Below are 16,558 nucleotides of genomic sequence, written 5' to 3' on the forward strand. Positions count from 1 at the left end.
AGCATAGTTTGTGAATTTTGTTTTCAAATTCAGACTAATTTTGACAAAAAAAGAAGGTTAATTTTAGCCAGCGTGCAAAATTATGCAAATGATCCTATTTTAGTTTAAAAGTGTTTTCCATGCTAAAAAGGAAAAAACAAAGGGCAATTATTGCTTTATTTAATCTTCTATAGGAGTGTCAGGTGGACATCCCCCCATGGAAAAATTTTTGGGGATGTGTCCCCCTCTTCCCTCTACCACCACACTTCTGCTGCTTTTGAAGCTATAATGAGTCAAAAACCCTGCAAATTTAGAGCCAGTCAAGCGAGAACTCTAGTGAGTTTTAATTTAGCATCAAAAGAAGTGAATTGGTGCAAATGGCTGCCAAGTGCCAATTAATGCCAATTTTTGGATTATGTAAAAAGCAATCACAGAATAAATATTGAAAATAGTACTGTGATGCATACTGTGATGTAAGTACTGTGATGCATAAAAAAAATTGAAAATACTTATTTTGAGGGGAAGATACCAATTGTAAATATTAGGAATACTGTTCCATACAACATGTGTGCACCGCAATAGTTTCTGTCTCGTAAAACTGAAATTGTTGATACTTTTTGATTGCAACTTTGTAAATACATGAATCAATAAAACCTGGTTAGTATACATTGATTTATAAAATATTTAAACACTAAAACTAAATGTGGCTCAGAATGTTGTACTGAACTTGCTAATACTGTAAAAAAAATCTATGGGAGTCCATTATAAATGCAATCCACCACATGGTCTATCGACACCCCTGAGCATGCCTCCATTATCCTCCGGTAGTTTTCGAAGAATTATTTCCACCTGACATCATCTTTTGTCACATTGAGGACAATTTGATCACATGACCGTGACTTCAGCACTCAACTTGTTAAGCTTTTAGACAGACAGTTGGATTGTTTGTACGCTAGCAGCCAAACACATTGGTTTATAGACATATAATGTTAGAGAATATGAAAAACAATTGATTATCTGTCTGTGAAGTAAAAGCTACCCCGGACAAAAGCTGCAATGTTTTGATACATAGTGGCGCGATCCCTGTGGCATGCATATCGACTGATTCCATTACACAATGACGTATCCGTAAGTTTGTGTTCGCGGAAATCTGCATCCTGTTGCTGAAGTTTTGCATCACTTTATGATATCGTTTTCTCATGGCAGAAGGTAGTAAACAGTTGGCTGTTCCAGTTGAAATATATACACCTATGTGTATGGATTTCAACTGGAATAGCACAATGGGGAAGTTCCATCATAAGTTTACTTCATTTATCTACGTAATCTTTCATACCATTATAAACTTTGTCCAAAATCAAGGGCAAAGTAGTCTTGCTCATTATAAAGATATGTTATCGTTTTCTCGTGGAAGAATGTAGCAACCAATGGGCTATTCCAGTTGAAATCCATACACCCCCGTGGAAGATATGACCTTAATATTCCACACAGGGAGTGTCAATTTCAAATGGGCTTACCTGAATGGGTTACTCCATTTGAAATCTAGACCCCCTATGTGGGAGGTTAAGGTAATGTCTTCCATATGGGGTGTGTAGGTTTCATTTGGAATTGCGCAATAGGGAAGTTACATCATAAGTTTACTTATCTGCATAATCTTTCAACATACCATTATAAAATTTTATTAAAGAAGGTATGTATCTTTGTATATTCCTTGCAGATACTACCATTTTTGTGTGTGAAATATCTTTGGCTGGTGTCCAATATCAAGGCCAAAGTAGTCAACATTGTTAGCTCATTATAAAGGGATACTCTCTTTTGGCGAAACAGGTCTGAAAACAAAGCTTCCGGAGAATTTTCCTTTTACGCTGAAACTGAATCAATTGCGAGTGAGAAAATTGATTGATTGCACCAAAAATAGAATAATTTTGTTATGCGTTTGTTTGACACATGGTAAAGGTGTTGTCGATGAAGCCGGATACACAGCGTTAGCAAATATTTTGATGATAAAGTTCCACACTGATTTTCAAGGAAACGTGCCTTCATTTTTACTGATTTCTTATTATTGATCGAGTCTGTTACACAAAAGAGTAATTTTGAAACCTTATTTACAAGATGTGTTTATGAAATGTAATGGATAAAGTGGTTGAGTCTGTTAATGATTTCAGTAACAAATTATTGCCAATTTATTTAAGTAATCAAATTGCGTAACTTAATTACAAATATGTGAATGACACAATTTACCTGCCATTACATCACTTATTTATCTTGGAGTAGTTGGACTCCAGAGAAGATATCTTCCCCTTCCCACAATGCATTGTTTCCATTTCAGTGTTCTGTACTGATTTGCAATCCAGTTCAATGTAGATCGATAGTGACAAAAGGTACCTCAATGAACAGAGCGCATCCAGAGCTTGCAAATTCTGTTTACTTCATGACTATCGATCATGTTTAGCCAGTCTAATCTCAACTTGAAACAAAGGGAACCTGTGCAAAGTAATTAATAGGAGCGTCATTTGATGAAATGAGGTGATGTGTCATGTTGCAGAGGATTCTGGGAAGGGCAAGATATATTCTTTGATTGGACCCTGAGTTGGACAATAAAATATATTAACAATGGAAAGCCGAAATCTGATTTCTGTGAATAAGACATTTCATTTGGGCTTCATCTCCTACAGTGGGTCAAAAAGTGGGTCAAAAAGTGGGGCACAAAGATCAAACAATATTATAAAAACCTATACTGATTCTGCTCAGGTAGAGTCTGTAAAGGGGTCTTTAACTCTTTCCACACAGGTGTTGACTGCAGACGACAAGTTACTTTTTTTTGTAATTCACAAATTTCAGAATTGTACATTTTCATGACCATTTATGGAATCAGCATGAAAAATGCATTAAAATGAGTACAAACAAGCCTAGTATTGGGTCAGTGGTTCTTAAGATAACTCTTGATATTTTGAGAAAATATCTGAAAACTTGGGACTTCTTATGTTGAAACCTATGGCTAGCACACATAGCATTAAACAAAAAGTTTAAGAAAGAATGAAGTCTTCATATTTTCAAGTATCAAAAGTTTCATAATCTGTAAATTATTTATGTAACAAATTAGTGCTAATTTATTTACGTAAATTGTGTTACGTAGTAATGAACTGTGAATAACGCAATATACCTCCATTACCTGTCACAAATTATCTACATTTCATGGCCGGGATTCTTGGGAAATTTATTTTTATTTTGCAAGTGTCCTTCATGCTTAACCATAATGGAAATTATGTATTGTTTTCATGGTTATTATAATAGAATGGATCACGATTCTTTGATTCAAATTTGACCAAACTGTACGAATAAATTTCCATTTAATTGCAGACGTTATTGTTGCAGTGAAGATCTGTATTCAGCTGGTGCTGAATACATGCATAGTAAAAGTGTTGCCAGTTACATAAACTTCAAACAACATACATTACATAGCACACTATTTAAGTTAATGCTTGACTGCAATTCTTAACATACCAACATAAGGAGCAAGAATAAATCAGACATCAAACACTATAATATTTTAAACATATCACTTTAAACATAGCATGTGTAGACAGGTAATAAAATGTGTGGGGGATTTGAACACCAGACCATTGATATACAAGGTCACCTTGTGTTGCCTATTTGGTTACTTGGTATACCTTGATTCACCTCAAGTTCAGTAGTGATGTCAATGTTTTTGAGCCGTTGCATTGTAAGCATGCCGACAAACCACCACTGTAAGCGTGCATGTACTCTGCACAATTAACTTGGCATGTGATTCAATTCTGCGACCAGCAAAATATGCACCTACCAAACTTAAGGCGATTTAATACCCCGATTTTCATCAGTACCCATCTTCTTTTTTTTGTTGCAAATTTATAAAGTATATAAATATGTTCATCATCTCATGTCCTGAACTTATAAAATATCTCTACATAAAAAGTGGTTTTAAACCATTTTAGAAAATCATTTTAGCCCTATATATTTTTTTGTTTACTGTATCCTGGTAACTGAGATGTGTGTTTCATAACAAACCATGATTTATTCTATTGAACATGTCCAAGTAGAATACATGAATAGAATACATTAAATCCTTTGTTATACTATCTATAGAAATATACTCACTGATTATAACACTGAATAAATTAAATAGGCCTAAATAATCTCTTCCACATAGACAATTTAATATACACCATGTATGTATCTTCTATAATATGTTGTTAGGAAAAGAGATTAAAAAAGGCTATAAGGTCATCAAAGGTCAGGTTATAGGTCAATTGGTTCAGGTCAAATTCAGGCATCAATTATGAATACATGTGATAGTCTGTGATATCATACATGTCATAATGAGGCATCAATTTTGATATTTTGTCTGTTACTGGATATATAATGGAAATGTGTGAGGTGGATATACTAAAATACCTTGGGATGTAAATGGTGAGTACAATTTAGATTGCCTAGTTGAGTTAGATTGGGCAAATAAATATAAAATAGTTACCAAAATCACAAAAATGAAGCTTACGGAAAACTACCTAATATGGTGGTATAGGTGAAAAAAATACAATCTTTTTCAACATTGCTGTAGTGTGGTTGTGGTAACCTGTTACCTATGGCTTAATTAAGTTTCAGTGACATAGTGTTGCAAGTTCAAAATACAAAATATAGCTCGACATTGAAAATAGAAGCATTTTAACCAGTTCGTTTTTTGATAGTTGTGGAGCACCAAGTTCATGAAGTCATAAAAGAAATCAGGGACCACTTATTCCCATTTTACATATCAACATTATTTCCCTAATGTGTTAGCAACACATATCCAAAATTTTAACGAAATCCGTTGATAGTAAGCTTTCCAAAATGAAGTGAATTTAAATCATCAGTGATGTACCTCCTTTTGGCTTCTATCTTCAAAAGCATGTAAGCTACATCGATACCGATGCCACCAATAAAACGAGAAGATTTGCCCCTTCATTTTGCATACCACTTTGTCCAATTTTTTTTTGTAATTTCAACAAAAAAAAAAAAAAAAAATCAATGGGTGTAGTACCCCCTTAAGGTGAACCAATGTTTAGAGCAATGGGCTGAGCTGCTAAGGCAGTCATGTGGCTATACTATGTGGAGGGGGTAGGGTCATGGGGATAATGCCTCCCAGTCAGAACTCTTGCCTGCAGATCCCCCCAGTAACACCCAACATTTAGAAAATGTCCTCTTTTTGCTGCAATTTTGCACATTATTATGTTTTGATGGATCCAAGTTGTGATAATATTGGATCCAAAACATAATAATGATAAAATTGGATGCTTTACGCCCAATATTTATTGGTCTCGCTATGAGTTGTAAAATATTGGACTCGACTACGTCTCGTCCAATATTTTAAAACTCATAGCTCGACCAATAAATATGGGCTCAACCGATCCAATTTTATATCAAAATTGGTTGATTCCCCCCCTTGAAATTCATATTGCTCCCGAAAAAAAGAAATTCTAGTGCTGGCACTGAAGAAAGTCCAGATATATAATACTAAAGTCTAGTATTCAAAATTATGCAGTCAAGATAAACAGCACACATAAGCATAGGCCTATGACATAAGTAAGGTAATTTGTATCATATATATCAGTATTATGATAGGAAGAAAAGAGGAATGCACCTTTAAAGTACCCATGTCAACCCATATAGGTAATGTAGACTAAGTTTATGATATAAATATCACATCAAGGCTTATGGTACACTTTTTTGTTTGTTTATGTAATATCGATCATTCTGGAGCATCTGCGTGGACTAGCAATTTCTTTACAGGAATGCGATTGATTTGTGATCATTCAAGTAGTACTTAATATTGCACACAGTCAGTTTGGGCCTGCAATGAACCTCAGAAATCATTAATGGGACCAGATGAGCATGGAACATCAAAACATCTTCAGGAGTGTCTGCGTGCGTGCGTAAGCATGTATTGATCAGAGGCATGTTGATAACATAACTTCTGTGTTAAGCAGCTAAGAAATGCTGGCTGACTTTGTAATGAATGTTTTTAAGGCATGTTTGACTGTTCTTCCAAAGCCATTAAATACGTTAGACATGATGTAAATATGAAAATAATGGAAAGAGAGGAGGAAGAGGAGGATACAGAGAGAGTGAGAGGAGGGCATGGGTGGCAGAAAGAGAGAGCTAGAAGTGTAGAAACAGAAAAGAGAAGCAAATGGGAGAGCGTGGCCTAATGGTTAGGGTACTTGTCTTTAGTGCATGAGGTCCCGGATTCAATTCCCAGCGGTGGAAATTTGCTGGGATATTGACTTTATTAAGTTAATTGGTAACCTCTGTAGATTAGATTCAGACTTTCGCTCCCCCCATGGTTAATTTAGAATTGAATAAATGAATCATGAAAGTACTCCGTCCTTCAGAGGGGACGTTAAGCCGTTGGTCCCATGTACAGAGAGCCATACCTGTATACATGGTATATGTATCTCGCAGCCAGTTTAAAAAAGAGTAGGGTGTTAACCCCTGGCTGTTTCCAACCCGTCCCGGTGTTCAAATGGACCAGACCCCCAATGGAAATAAGCTTCAATAGAGGCTTTCTTGGGTTATACAGGGTTGTCAAAACCCGAACAAATCAAATCAAATCAAATCAAATAGATGACTAAAAGAAGAAGTTATTTAATGTAAAGTAAAACATGCATCTAACAACAGGTGTACATTGTAAGTCATCTAATGGGGAGGGGCACTTGGCTTGGTTGAGGGAGAACCCTGGTGTTCTCACTTATCATTGACCATCGGATGGAGGAAACCAGTTGGCCTGGTCAAGAAACATGTTGATTTGTAACATAGAGCTTAAACCAATTCTTATCACTCCAATCTCTCCCCTCTTTTCCCTAGTCAATGCTTTTTTTTCAATGACAAAGCACATGCTAAATACGATCCGACAATTTTGTTCCGGATTGTAGACGTCACAGATAGTGCAAACTATTCTTTTTCTGAAACCTCTAAGCTAGACGAACAATTTGCTTCAATTTTTACGAAAATTGGAGCAACTTTGACATTTGACCCATGCACAACAAGTAAATTGACTTTGAACCTTTGTGGCCCTTAACTATAGGTCATACATGCACAAATTTACATTTCTGGGATCTGTGGGACCAGACAAGTAATTTGACATGCTTAAAAGTGTTATTGAAATCAAATTAATTTTTGCCCCTATACGATCATGTAGGGTCATTTTTGGGCCTTTTTGAGGGTCACAGTCTCAAAATTCTACTTGGCAGAGTTAGCATACCCAATTTAACAAAAATAAGCTGGTTGCCTACTTTTATGCAAACTTGCAGATTGGAACATGATTTTTCCAAAATAGAACCAATCTATATTCTTAACATTCCACAATTACCGGTAACCGGTTGTTTTCTTGAACTGCACCTGATCTGTGATTTCAGGATTGTGGCTTGTCTATCGCTGCATCAGCTTGGTCATGCCAATTGATTTTAAAGTAGTTTACTGTAAGGAGTGTACCTACCCTATAGTTCAACAACACTGTTTTTAGAAACACTTGAATTGGGATTTTAAAGAGATCTTGCAAGTGTCATCAGGTGCGAATTACTGCTTCTTGATTTTCCAAATAAGAGTTGGTCAAAGGAGGACAAGGACTATTTTTGCCTTAACATGCTGTACCTTTGCGTAACATGCTGCAGTAATTATATATTGCAATTAACAAATAAAATTAAATGTAACATAATAAATAATCGGTGTAGTGCGACATCTCCAGCAACACTCATTCCTGTTTCCAAGCTGTTGTCAAGAAAACTGGAGATTTAAATGAAGAAATTAACAATTTAGAGTGGTAATACTGTTGAAACCTTAATTCATCTGTTGGTTTTGCAATAAGATGTTTTCATATTGATAAATATTTACTATTCTTCTTTAGCTTGCATGTTTTTATAATACTATTGTATACCTGAATATACAAATATATTGGCAAGACTTATATTTCTGCAAATTGGAATCACTCATGTAATGCACTGCATAAAATTGCTGACCAAATAGTTTTTTCCTTTTTTTCTGTATCTGCTTGTACATAGTCTCCATTATACAGTATCTATTGAAGACCCGTTAAGGAACAAACGCTTCTTGACAAATTTGTTAAAAAATACAAAGGAAACATTAAAACATAATAAGAAGTGTGACGTCAATGCCACAGGGCAAAGATATACTTGCATTGGCTAGTGACCAGCAATGCCACAGGGCATAGATGCCTGTAATGTAGGGACATATGAATAAGTGTAGAAACATGCTGTGGAACAAACATATCACATCCTGATTCTAAAGCAAATTAATAAGTCGTCACAAGATGGCCAAATTGGACAAGTACATACTAACTGTGAAATTAATCACAAAGTGTTACTTCATTGTAGCTATTTATAGTCAGTATTTAGGCCCAGTTAAATATACACACATGGCCATTCAGGCTTCCATCCCAACAGTTATTTGTGTCTATAAGACGTCATAAGATGGCCAAATTGGACGATTACATGCTAAACATAAAACTAATCAGAACTGTTACTTAATTGCAGCTATATGTAGTCAGTAGTCAAGCCTCAAAATACACATACCCAGGTCCGTTCAGACCACCCTCCCAATGGAATCATTTGCGTCTAGGACTAATTTAATTGTACCGGTATTTACCGACACTTTCTGTGCAAGTGTATATGGGGCAATTAATACCTTGTGACAAAATGAAAACAATAAGGGAATTCAATATTAACATCCATTGATTCAATGGTTCCTATTTATAGTGAACGCCCAAAGGTGGAGAGTTATAATTGGCAAGAACCACAATAGTAGGCTAGGTGTCTAATTTTAGCACAGGCAGCAATGGGCTATTCCATTTAAAGTCCATATTCCCCCCGTTGAAGAATTTGGAAATATCTTCCACAGGCGGAGTATGAATCCCAAATGGAATGAACACATTAGGCAGCTCCATTTGAATGTCATACACCCTCTGAGAAAGATTCAACCTGAATCTTCCACAGAGGGAGGGTGAGTTATAAATGGAGCTGATAATGTGCTCATTCCACTTGAAACTCATACTCCCACTGTGGAAGATATTTCCAAAATCTGCCACAGGGGTAGTATGGATTTTAAATGGAATAACCCAATGATCGCCATGTCTATCCACCCACAAGAAATGCCAGTCAAGGGCAAACATGCAGCTAGCTACGGAATGCTGAGCACCCATTACATTATGTTTTTCTTTAACTACAACATTATGAATGTACCGAATGTACTGTAGTGAACTGTATTGATATGATCTATGTGGGGAACCAACAGCTGGCTTGGGAAGTGGCTGGGTTCAAAGAAAAGCCACACTTGATGTTCTCCTGGTCCAGGTGCATCCTTGTCCCTTTTCCTCATCCTCACTTTAAGGTGATACAGAGCCAATCTCAGGGTAGCAGCAGTGTATAAGCGTTGGCTATGTTTTCACTCTATATCCCAATGATGCAACTAGATGGCCTGGTAGATTATTAAATGGCAGTACTATAGAATATCAATTTATAGCATGTCTTTTTTAGCAGATTGTTTACTGCTTGGATTAGTATATATGATGTTACACCATTACATTACATTACATTACATTACATTACATTACATTACATTACATTACATTACATTACATTACATTACATTACATTACATTACATTACATTATATTACAAGCATTTATATAGCGCATCAAGAACAATGCGCTTGGAAACATCAGAAACAATGGAATATGACATCAGAACATTGTAAATACAATAGTAATGTAATTTTTTAAGTGTAGGAATTAGGAACTAATTACGGTACATCAGTTATTCTCCCCTCCACTGGTCAAAAAGAGGGGGGGATTTATCCCTCTATCTACATCCCCTGGAATCTGTGACTGTGCTTTTGAAATATTTGGAAGCCCCAAATTCTGTAAACATAGCTTTCTACTCATTAAGTAGGAATTAATCTACAGACCTGTGGGATCTGGGTTTTCATCTGACAAACAGTTGATTAGCCTTCCATAATCTATAGACAAACTACTGGAGCCATGCATTCTCTGCTGATATGGCCCCATCTATAGTTATAATCTTCTATGATAATATCTGCAGGTCTCTGGCCACTGAGACATTCACATCACGATACAATCATGAGAGCTTTTTGTGTGTTTTGAAACTTGCCAGTATTAGATCAGATCAAGGATGCCGTCCTTGTCAAAAGGGAATTGAAATGGCCAGAGGAAAATAAAGTGTGAATGGGTTTGAATTAAAAACCAATAAGTTGCAATGTCTCATGAGTGTAATACTGGGCAACTTAGGCTTAAGTGGGTTCAGAAACCTTTTTTCACTGGACTTGACTTAGATACCTTAAGGTATAAGTGGTCATCAAGGACTGAAATTAATGTAAAGTTATAAAATGTAGGAAGCTGTAATGTATAGCTAGTACATTTTAAAGGGTTTCTTTTCATTATTATGATTAGAACTATTTTGCCAATTGGACTACAAGGAAAGTAACATTAATACTTCCAATGATGTTGCTAAACCTAACATCCTTGGGGTATTATTGTCAGAGGTAACTTGTCCACCCTGCCTTGTGAAAGGGGAGACACACGAGCAGTAACATTTTGTAGTACATGGTGACTTTAGGGCAAAATATTGGAGGAGAGTGGTTGGTGTGCATGTCTTACGGGTGTGCCAAGGTGCAAAAGAGAGTGTGTACATGCAGCAGGTGTGTCAAGGGGATCTGAGAGGTGCTTTGGGTAAGGGATGGGTTGGCGATTGTCAGTCATGGCATTGGTGGATGACCAGTGCTGCATGTGCTGTCTCCCTTTGTTTTTATCTTTGGGTTCGTCCTGCAAGTGCTGTTACATAAACCTCATAAATATGTGAGCAGTGCTGTTTTTTGGTCAAATTTGCGAAGTCAGTTTTGGACATATGGTCGAATCCAACGAAAAGTGTACACGGCATGTTCAGGGCCATAACTTAAAAGTATTAATCAATTGGCATTCGTTTTTTGTATTGTGTTTATTCGCCTTGATCATACGCTTCGCGCCATATATAATAAGACCCCATTCTGTGAAAAACTTAGACACAGAGACCCCAAAACATGCTATTTTTACCCATTTTTTCAAAATATTTCTTAAAGTATTTTTAAAAACATCTAAATCAGTTATGAAAAGAAGTCATTGGATTGAATCTAAATTGATTTCCTGAAAGGTGTGTATTCAAAGATTGCCTGTTCAATTTTTCACATATTTGTACATAATTATGAATTTTTGTGATACTTTTTTGAGTGGTATTTTATTACATTACCTACGAATACAATTTTTCATAGCACTAGAAAAAAAAAAAAAAAATGGAAATCATTTATAAATGCGCAATTGATACAAGCTTTGATATGTCCAATACTGAAATGCATTGCATTCGGACATCTTTATTATTGTGTTTAGCTGCCAGAACTTCTGAATGGCATAAAGGTAGGTTTGGTAAAAAATATGCATTACCTCCGAATACATGTTAAAAGCTGTGTAATTTCCACAAAGTGAGAGAATAGTAAACAATAGTTAAGCAATAGGTGCAGGGTAATACACTCTTTATTTCTACCAAGTTTCAATAGCCTGCGTTTAAATATTTCTGAGATGTCAACAATAAAAGCAAGTATCAGTAGGTATATTTCGGTAACGAATGTTACCTACTGAATACAATTTGACATCATGACAGTATTGTGAAACACCGCCATTCATGCCAATGCCCATATTGGTACATAACGAAGGCCTGTATGTTTGCTATCAAATCATATGTCAATGAAAGTTCTTGAATTCACATACATGCCCACCATGCAAAAGTGAATACGGCTTAATTGTTGAAAAATATGTACTGAAATAGACGACGGTCTGATCATTTGAAAGAAAAATCAGATTCAAAGAAGATTAGAAGGGATAACTAATTGGATTTGTCAACTGTCATGTGTGCTTCATTTTAAATGTTTACCGACCTTCTGGTTTATGAGTAATTTGTGTCCAAATTGATTTATTCGAAGGTAACTTTTGACGTTTTCGCTAAGGTTACCTACGAATACCATGGAAAAAACGACTGTTCTCATTGTCTCATGATCTAGACAACACAGTGATGGACCCTGGTATAACGCTAATTGTAGTTGCCCTCAAGTGAAAGGCCACAAGACGTAACTGACTCCAAGATGGACTTCACAAGTCTGCAATAACGGTTTTAAGCGATTTGTGTGCAATTAGGCAAATTAAAGTCACTTTAGTGCCTTTGTTTCTTACTTCAATCCTCTTTCAACCGCTGTGAACCGACATTATTAATACATGATAGGGTATAAAGTATCAATAAACGCACATAAAGAAAATAATACATTAAAAGTGCTTTATAAAAATGAAGTTTTGATTGCGATATCCACCAAAAGTCTAATTCTTACCTACAAATACTGAAATGTTACTTACGAATACAGCATAATACATGACATGTGTAATGACGTGTCCCTACCAATGGAAATTAATTGTCAAAAACTTTAAGCGGTACCCCAGGACACTATTATTACCCATATACGGATTCATTCAACAATTATTTATTATGTAAAATTGCTGATTAACTACTTGTATATCAAAATGAAGTGGTCAAAATCTTGCTAAAAGCATCAAAAAATTTTTGATCTAAGGTAATAGCATTTATTCATTTGGACGTACCATCTGAAAGAGATCTAAAAACTACCATTTTATTAATTCGTTACCATAATAGCAAAATTTAAACCTCTAAACTCAACAATATAGATATTGTTAAATCGCTCATGTTACCTACGAATACCCGGGTTTCTTCACCTTTTCATTGTATAAAGCGTTATGTGTATGCGTATAATTCCTAATATTCTTGAAAACATATATCCTACTCGTTCTTATACAATGTGTAAATTGATTCATACTCATTTGATAAATAAAATACAGAAACTGACCTAAACTTCATTTTCAAAAATAAACTAGCATAAATTGACTAAGATCATATTGATCGCGTTATAAAAATAAAACAAATATTTTCTGGTTGAGCTAGCATTTTCCTGACACCCTGTGGTCTACATTACACGAAAAAAAAGCGTTAATGGGAATATTCCATTTGTTTTAGGTTGATTAGTATTGCGATAGTGAAAGCATCCTAGTGGTATTAAGTAGGTAACATTGGGTTTTGATATCACATTTACTATCACACGTCCTGGATTTATTTTTCCCGTCAAGATTAGTAGTGGCACTTTTGGTTCCTATAAGGGAAAGATGTAGATCAATCAATGGGCCAATTAAAAAAAAAACATTGTTATTTCGGACTTTTATTTTTGGCCCGTGGACACTTTTGGTTGGATTCGACCATATGGTGCTCCATAACCCTATCATCCTTGGGGTGGTATTGTCGGAGAACATACAGAGAAAACAATACCTTCAATCTCTTGCCCGCCCTTGTCCTTTAGGGGGAAAGACCCAGGAAATAAGTAGTATTTTATAGTATACAAATACTACATGGTTAGAGGGAGAATAGGGCAAACTATTTTCCTGAGGAACTGGCTATGGGCCTATCACCCCGAACCCAGAGGATGAGAGGTGATAGGCCGAAGCCAGTGCCGAGGGAAAATAGTAACCCATGTAGTATTTGTTTTATTACACCGACCTTTGACTATGCGGATGAGGTAATCGTGATGGTAGGGAAAACTATTGCACGCTGAAATAGGTCATGTCATTTGTGATTGACCAATTAAGTGACCTGATTATTCATGAATATGTATGAGGTGTGATAATATATTTTAGGGTTAATATTAGAGTGACCAAATGTGCTCTTAGGAAGAGAACAATTGCACATATTTTTAAATGGTAATTTATGGTAATTTCAGGTTATGGTTCAGGGCAAACATTGTTTCAAATCTATCATAATCAATATTATCAATTTACCCCCTCATCAGCAATGGGCTGCCAATCATAAGAATGGACCATACGTTGCTTCATTACAACACAACCTTTCTATTTATCTATATATAGTGATGTTGTTCTTAATGAAATATAAATTGCCTTGGAATTTAATAAACACCAGAATGGAGACATTTATCACACAGACCCAATTACTTAATGCTTGACATAATTCTAAACACAGGTGATAAATTGGGGAAGACTTGAAATGCTGTAGAAGGGAAAAAGGTTGAAATTATTGTATAATTGGCAAGAGACCTTTTTCATAGGTAAAAAACCTTTATAGGTATAGAATCTTGTTATTATATCAGGGAAAGGTTACCAATGAGGTAGAACCAAAGAGTACCGACTCTGCCATATATGTTTGCGTGTCGCTTGTGGAGGGCAAATAGTGTACCTTTCGATTATTTCTTTATGAACCCTGCAAACTTATATTCAAAGTGTGTGGATGTTTTTGGGTTGTGCTTAGCGCTGTATATTGCACAAATAGTGTGTCAGGGGTAGTTAAAATGTAAATAATGGGTGAGGCGCAGCCGAACCCATTATTTAAACATTTTTACGTTAAGAGAGGAAGGTTAGAGGAAGGTTTTTTATTTCAAACATTAATGGTGACCCGCAGGTCAAATTGCTAGAATTTTACATTAAACACACCTGAACAGACACAATGCAATTTGCAGGCAGCCGCCTACTCAGTGCCAATATTGCAACATATAACTATACAAACATCCATCCCCCAGTAGGCAATGAGGATAAAGTGCCTTGCCCAAGGACACAACACTTTGGCACAAGCGGGGTTCGAACTTGCAACCTATGGATTATGAGTCGGGCACCTTATCCACTCGGCCACACATTCTCCATGTGTGCTTTCAAGAGCAGACACTAGGTTTTCTTGCACAATAATGCACACTTTATCGCATGTTCATTTTGGATGCAAGATTTTGTATAGATCTATTAAATTACTTTCATGTTCACCATTTTGTTCAGTTCATCATAGAAATATGAATTTTTATAAATTTTTTATAAATTTTAGACGGCTCTATGTTAGTCAATCACTCAGAGATGCCACTTTTCAGGGGTTTTTTTAGTCCAAATTCCCACGTTTTTATTTATTTTCAGCCTGTTTTGGGGCTTTTTGGCCTGGATTCCCATGCTCCAGTTTCAGGGTTTTTGAGTGAAACTGAGTGGCATCTCTGCACTCACTGTAATTCTCTTTAAAATCTCGATCTCCCAAGCTGGATAAGTGAGAATGCACAGTGTTGAAATAAATGCTCTAAACACTTCCTCTGTATATATTTGGTTTCAGCTGGACAATGAATTGCGTACTCAACAAGCCAGGCACACTGCCCTCTGTGACGAGAAATTGAGAACTGAAGAGGACCTTGGCTCATCCAAATCAGCACAGCACAGAGCTGCTATACAGTTGGACAAATTACAGGTATGGAGAACGTTTTGTCTTTAATTGTTTGAAATCACCAGAACTATGAATAGTGGTTGCAATAGCAGGACTGTGTTGAAACCTGTTATTTCACTGCACTTATTACTGCCAGTAGAGGGCATGGCATAGTACTTCATTCTGGTTGTCTTTTAGTCTACTAAAACAAGTGTGGTTTTTGTCAAATGAAAATGAAAAAATTTCTCTGAGAATCACATAGATGGTTCATGTCAGAAAACTGAAAAAAATAAAAAACTTCATTTTGTAAAACAGAATCGTGTATTGTAGAACTATAGAAATATTGAAATTGAGAAACTTTGTCCCTATGTTCATATTTACCTACTATCCAATCAAAGAATTAAGACTTCTTCTAATTTGGTATACTAAGGATTTCACTTTCAGTATACTATTCAGGCGCAAGTAGGTATGTATGATCCAGACAGAAACAGAATATGTAGGCCTACATTTGTGTACATTACCCAGGGCAAAATGCATGTACACAGTATGTGATGTGATCAAGCAAAATAAGTTGGATGTTTAGAATATTGATTTTGTAATATAGCCAATAACTTCAATTTCCTTTGTATTTCATTGTTCAGAGCAACACTAAAATAGCCATATCTCTGGAACCGTACATCTAATTATGATAAGAGTTTTCTGCAAAATGAAGCACTAAGAATGGCTCATGCAATGAAATTGAAAACTGAGGCACGAGGGATTCTGTGTTGCAAAGCTTGAGTTGTACAGAAATGATGAAAGAAAATGGTTTTAGAGATCTAGCTCAATTCAACTGTTCAGTGTCAGAAGTGGGTAAGTGCAATAGCTGCCATGTGTAGATGAGAACAAAATACTGGTTGTAAATTGCCAAATGTTCACAGGGCAGCTATTACACTTACCTACTTCTGGCACTGAACAGTCAAATTATTTGCTCCAAATGAATATTTATTTAGCATAGATGCAGTTGAATTTAGTACAGATATTGGGAAAAAAACCAATCCAAAGTACAAAAAGAAATCATTTTGATTGATTAAGCTTACAATGATCAATCTGTACATCAGATAAAATATTTAAAAAATCTAACACAAATATGAACATTTAATAGTTTGCTTCACAGAGGGAGTGCGGATTTTGTATAGCAGATCCTGTGTCTATACCAGTACAGCTATCTAAGC

General features: G+C 35.8%; 1 protein-coding gene across 1 annotated transcript in view; it reads left to right on the forward strand.

The window, feature by feature from the left end:
* The window catches only part of LOC140152171 (uncharacterized), a 257,889-nt gene that overhangs the window by 12,850 nt on the left and 228,481 nt on the right, over positions 1-16,558 (forward strand). Inside the window, exon 3 of the mRNA XM_072174471.1 lies at positions 15,258-15,389. Coding sequence (XP_072030572.1) covers positions 15,258-15,389 — 132 coding nt within the window. The remainder of the gene's footprint in view (positions 1-15,257; positions 15,390-16,558) is intronic.

Source organism: Amphiura filiformis, chromosome 5 (genome assembly GCF_039555335.1).
Source record: "Amphiura filiformis chromosome 5, Afil_fr2py, whole genome shotgun sequence".
Taxonomy (NCBI): Eukaryota; Metazoa; Echinodermata; class Ophiuroidea; order Amphilepidida; family Amphiuridae; genus Amphiura; species Amphiura filiformis.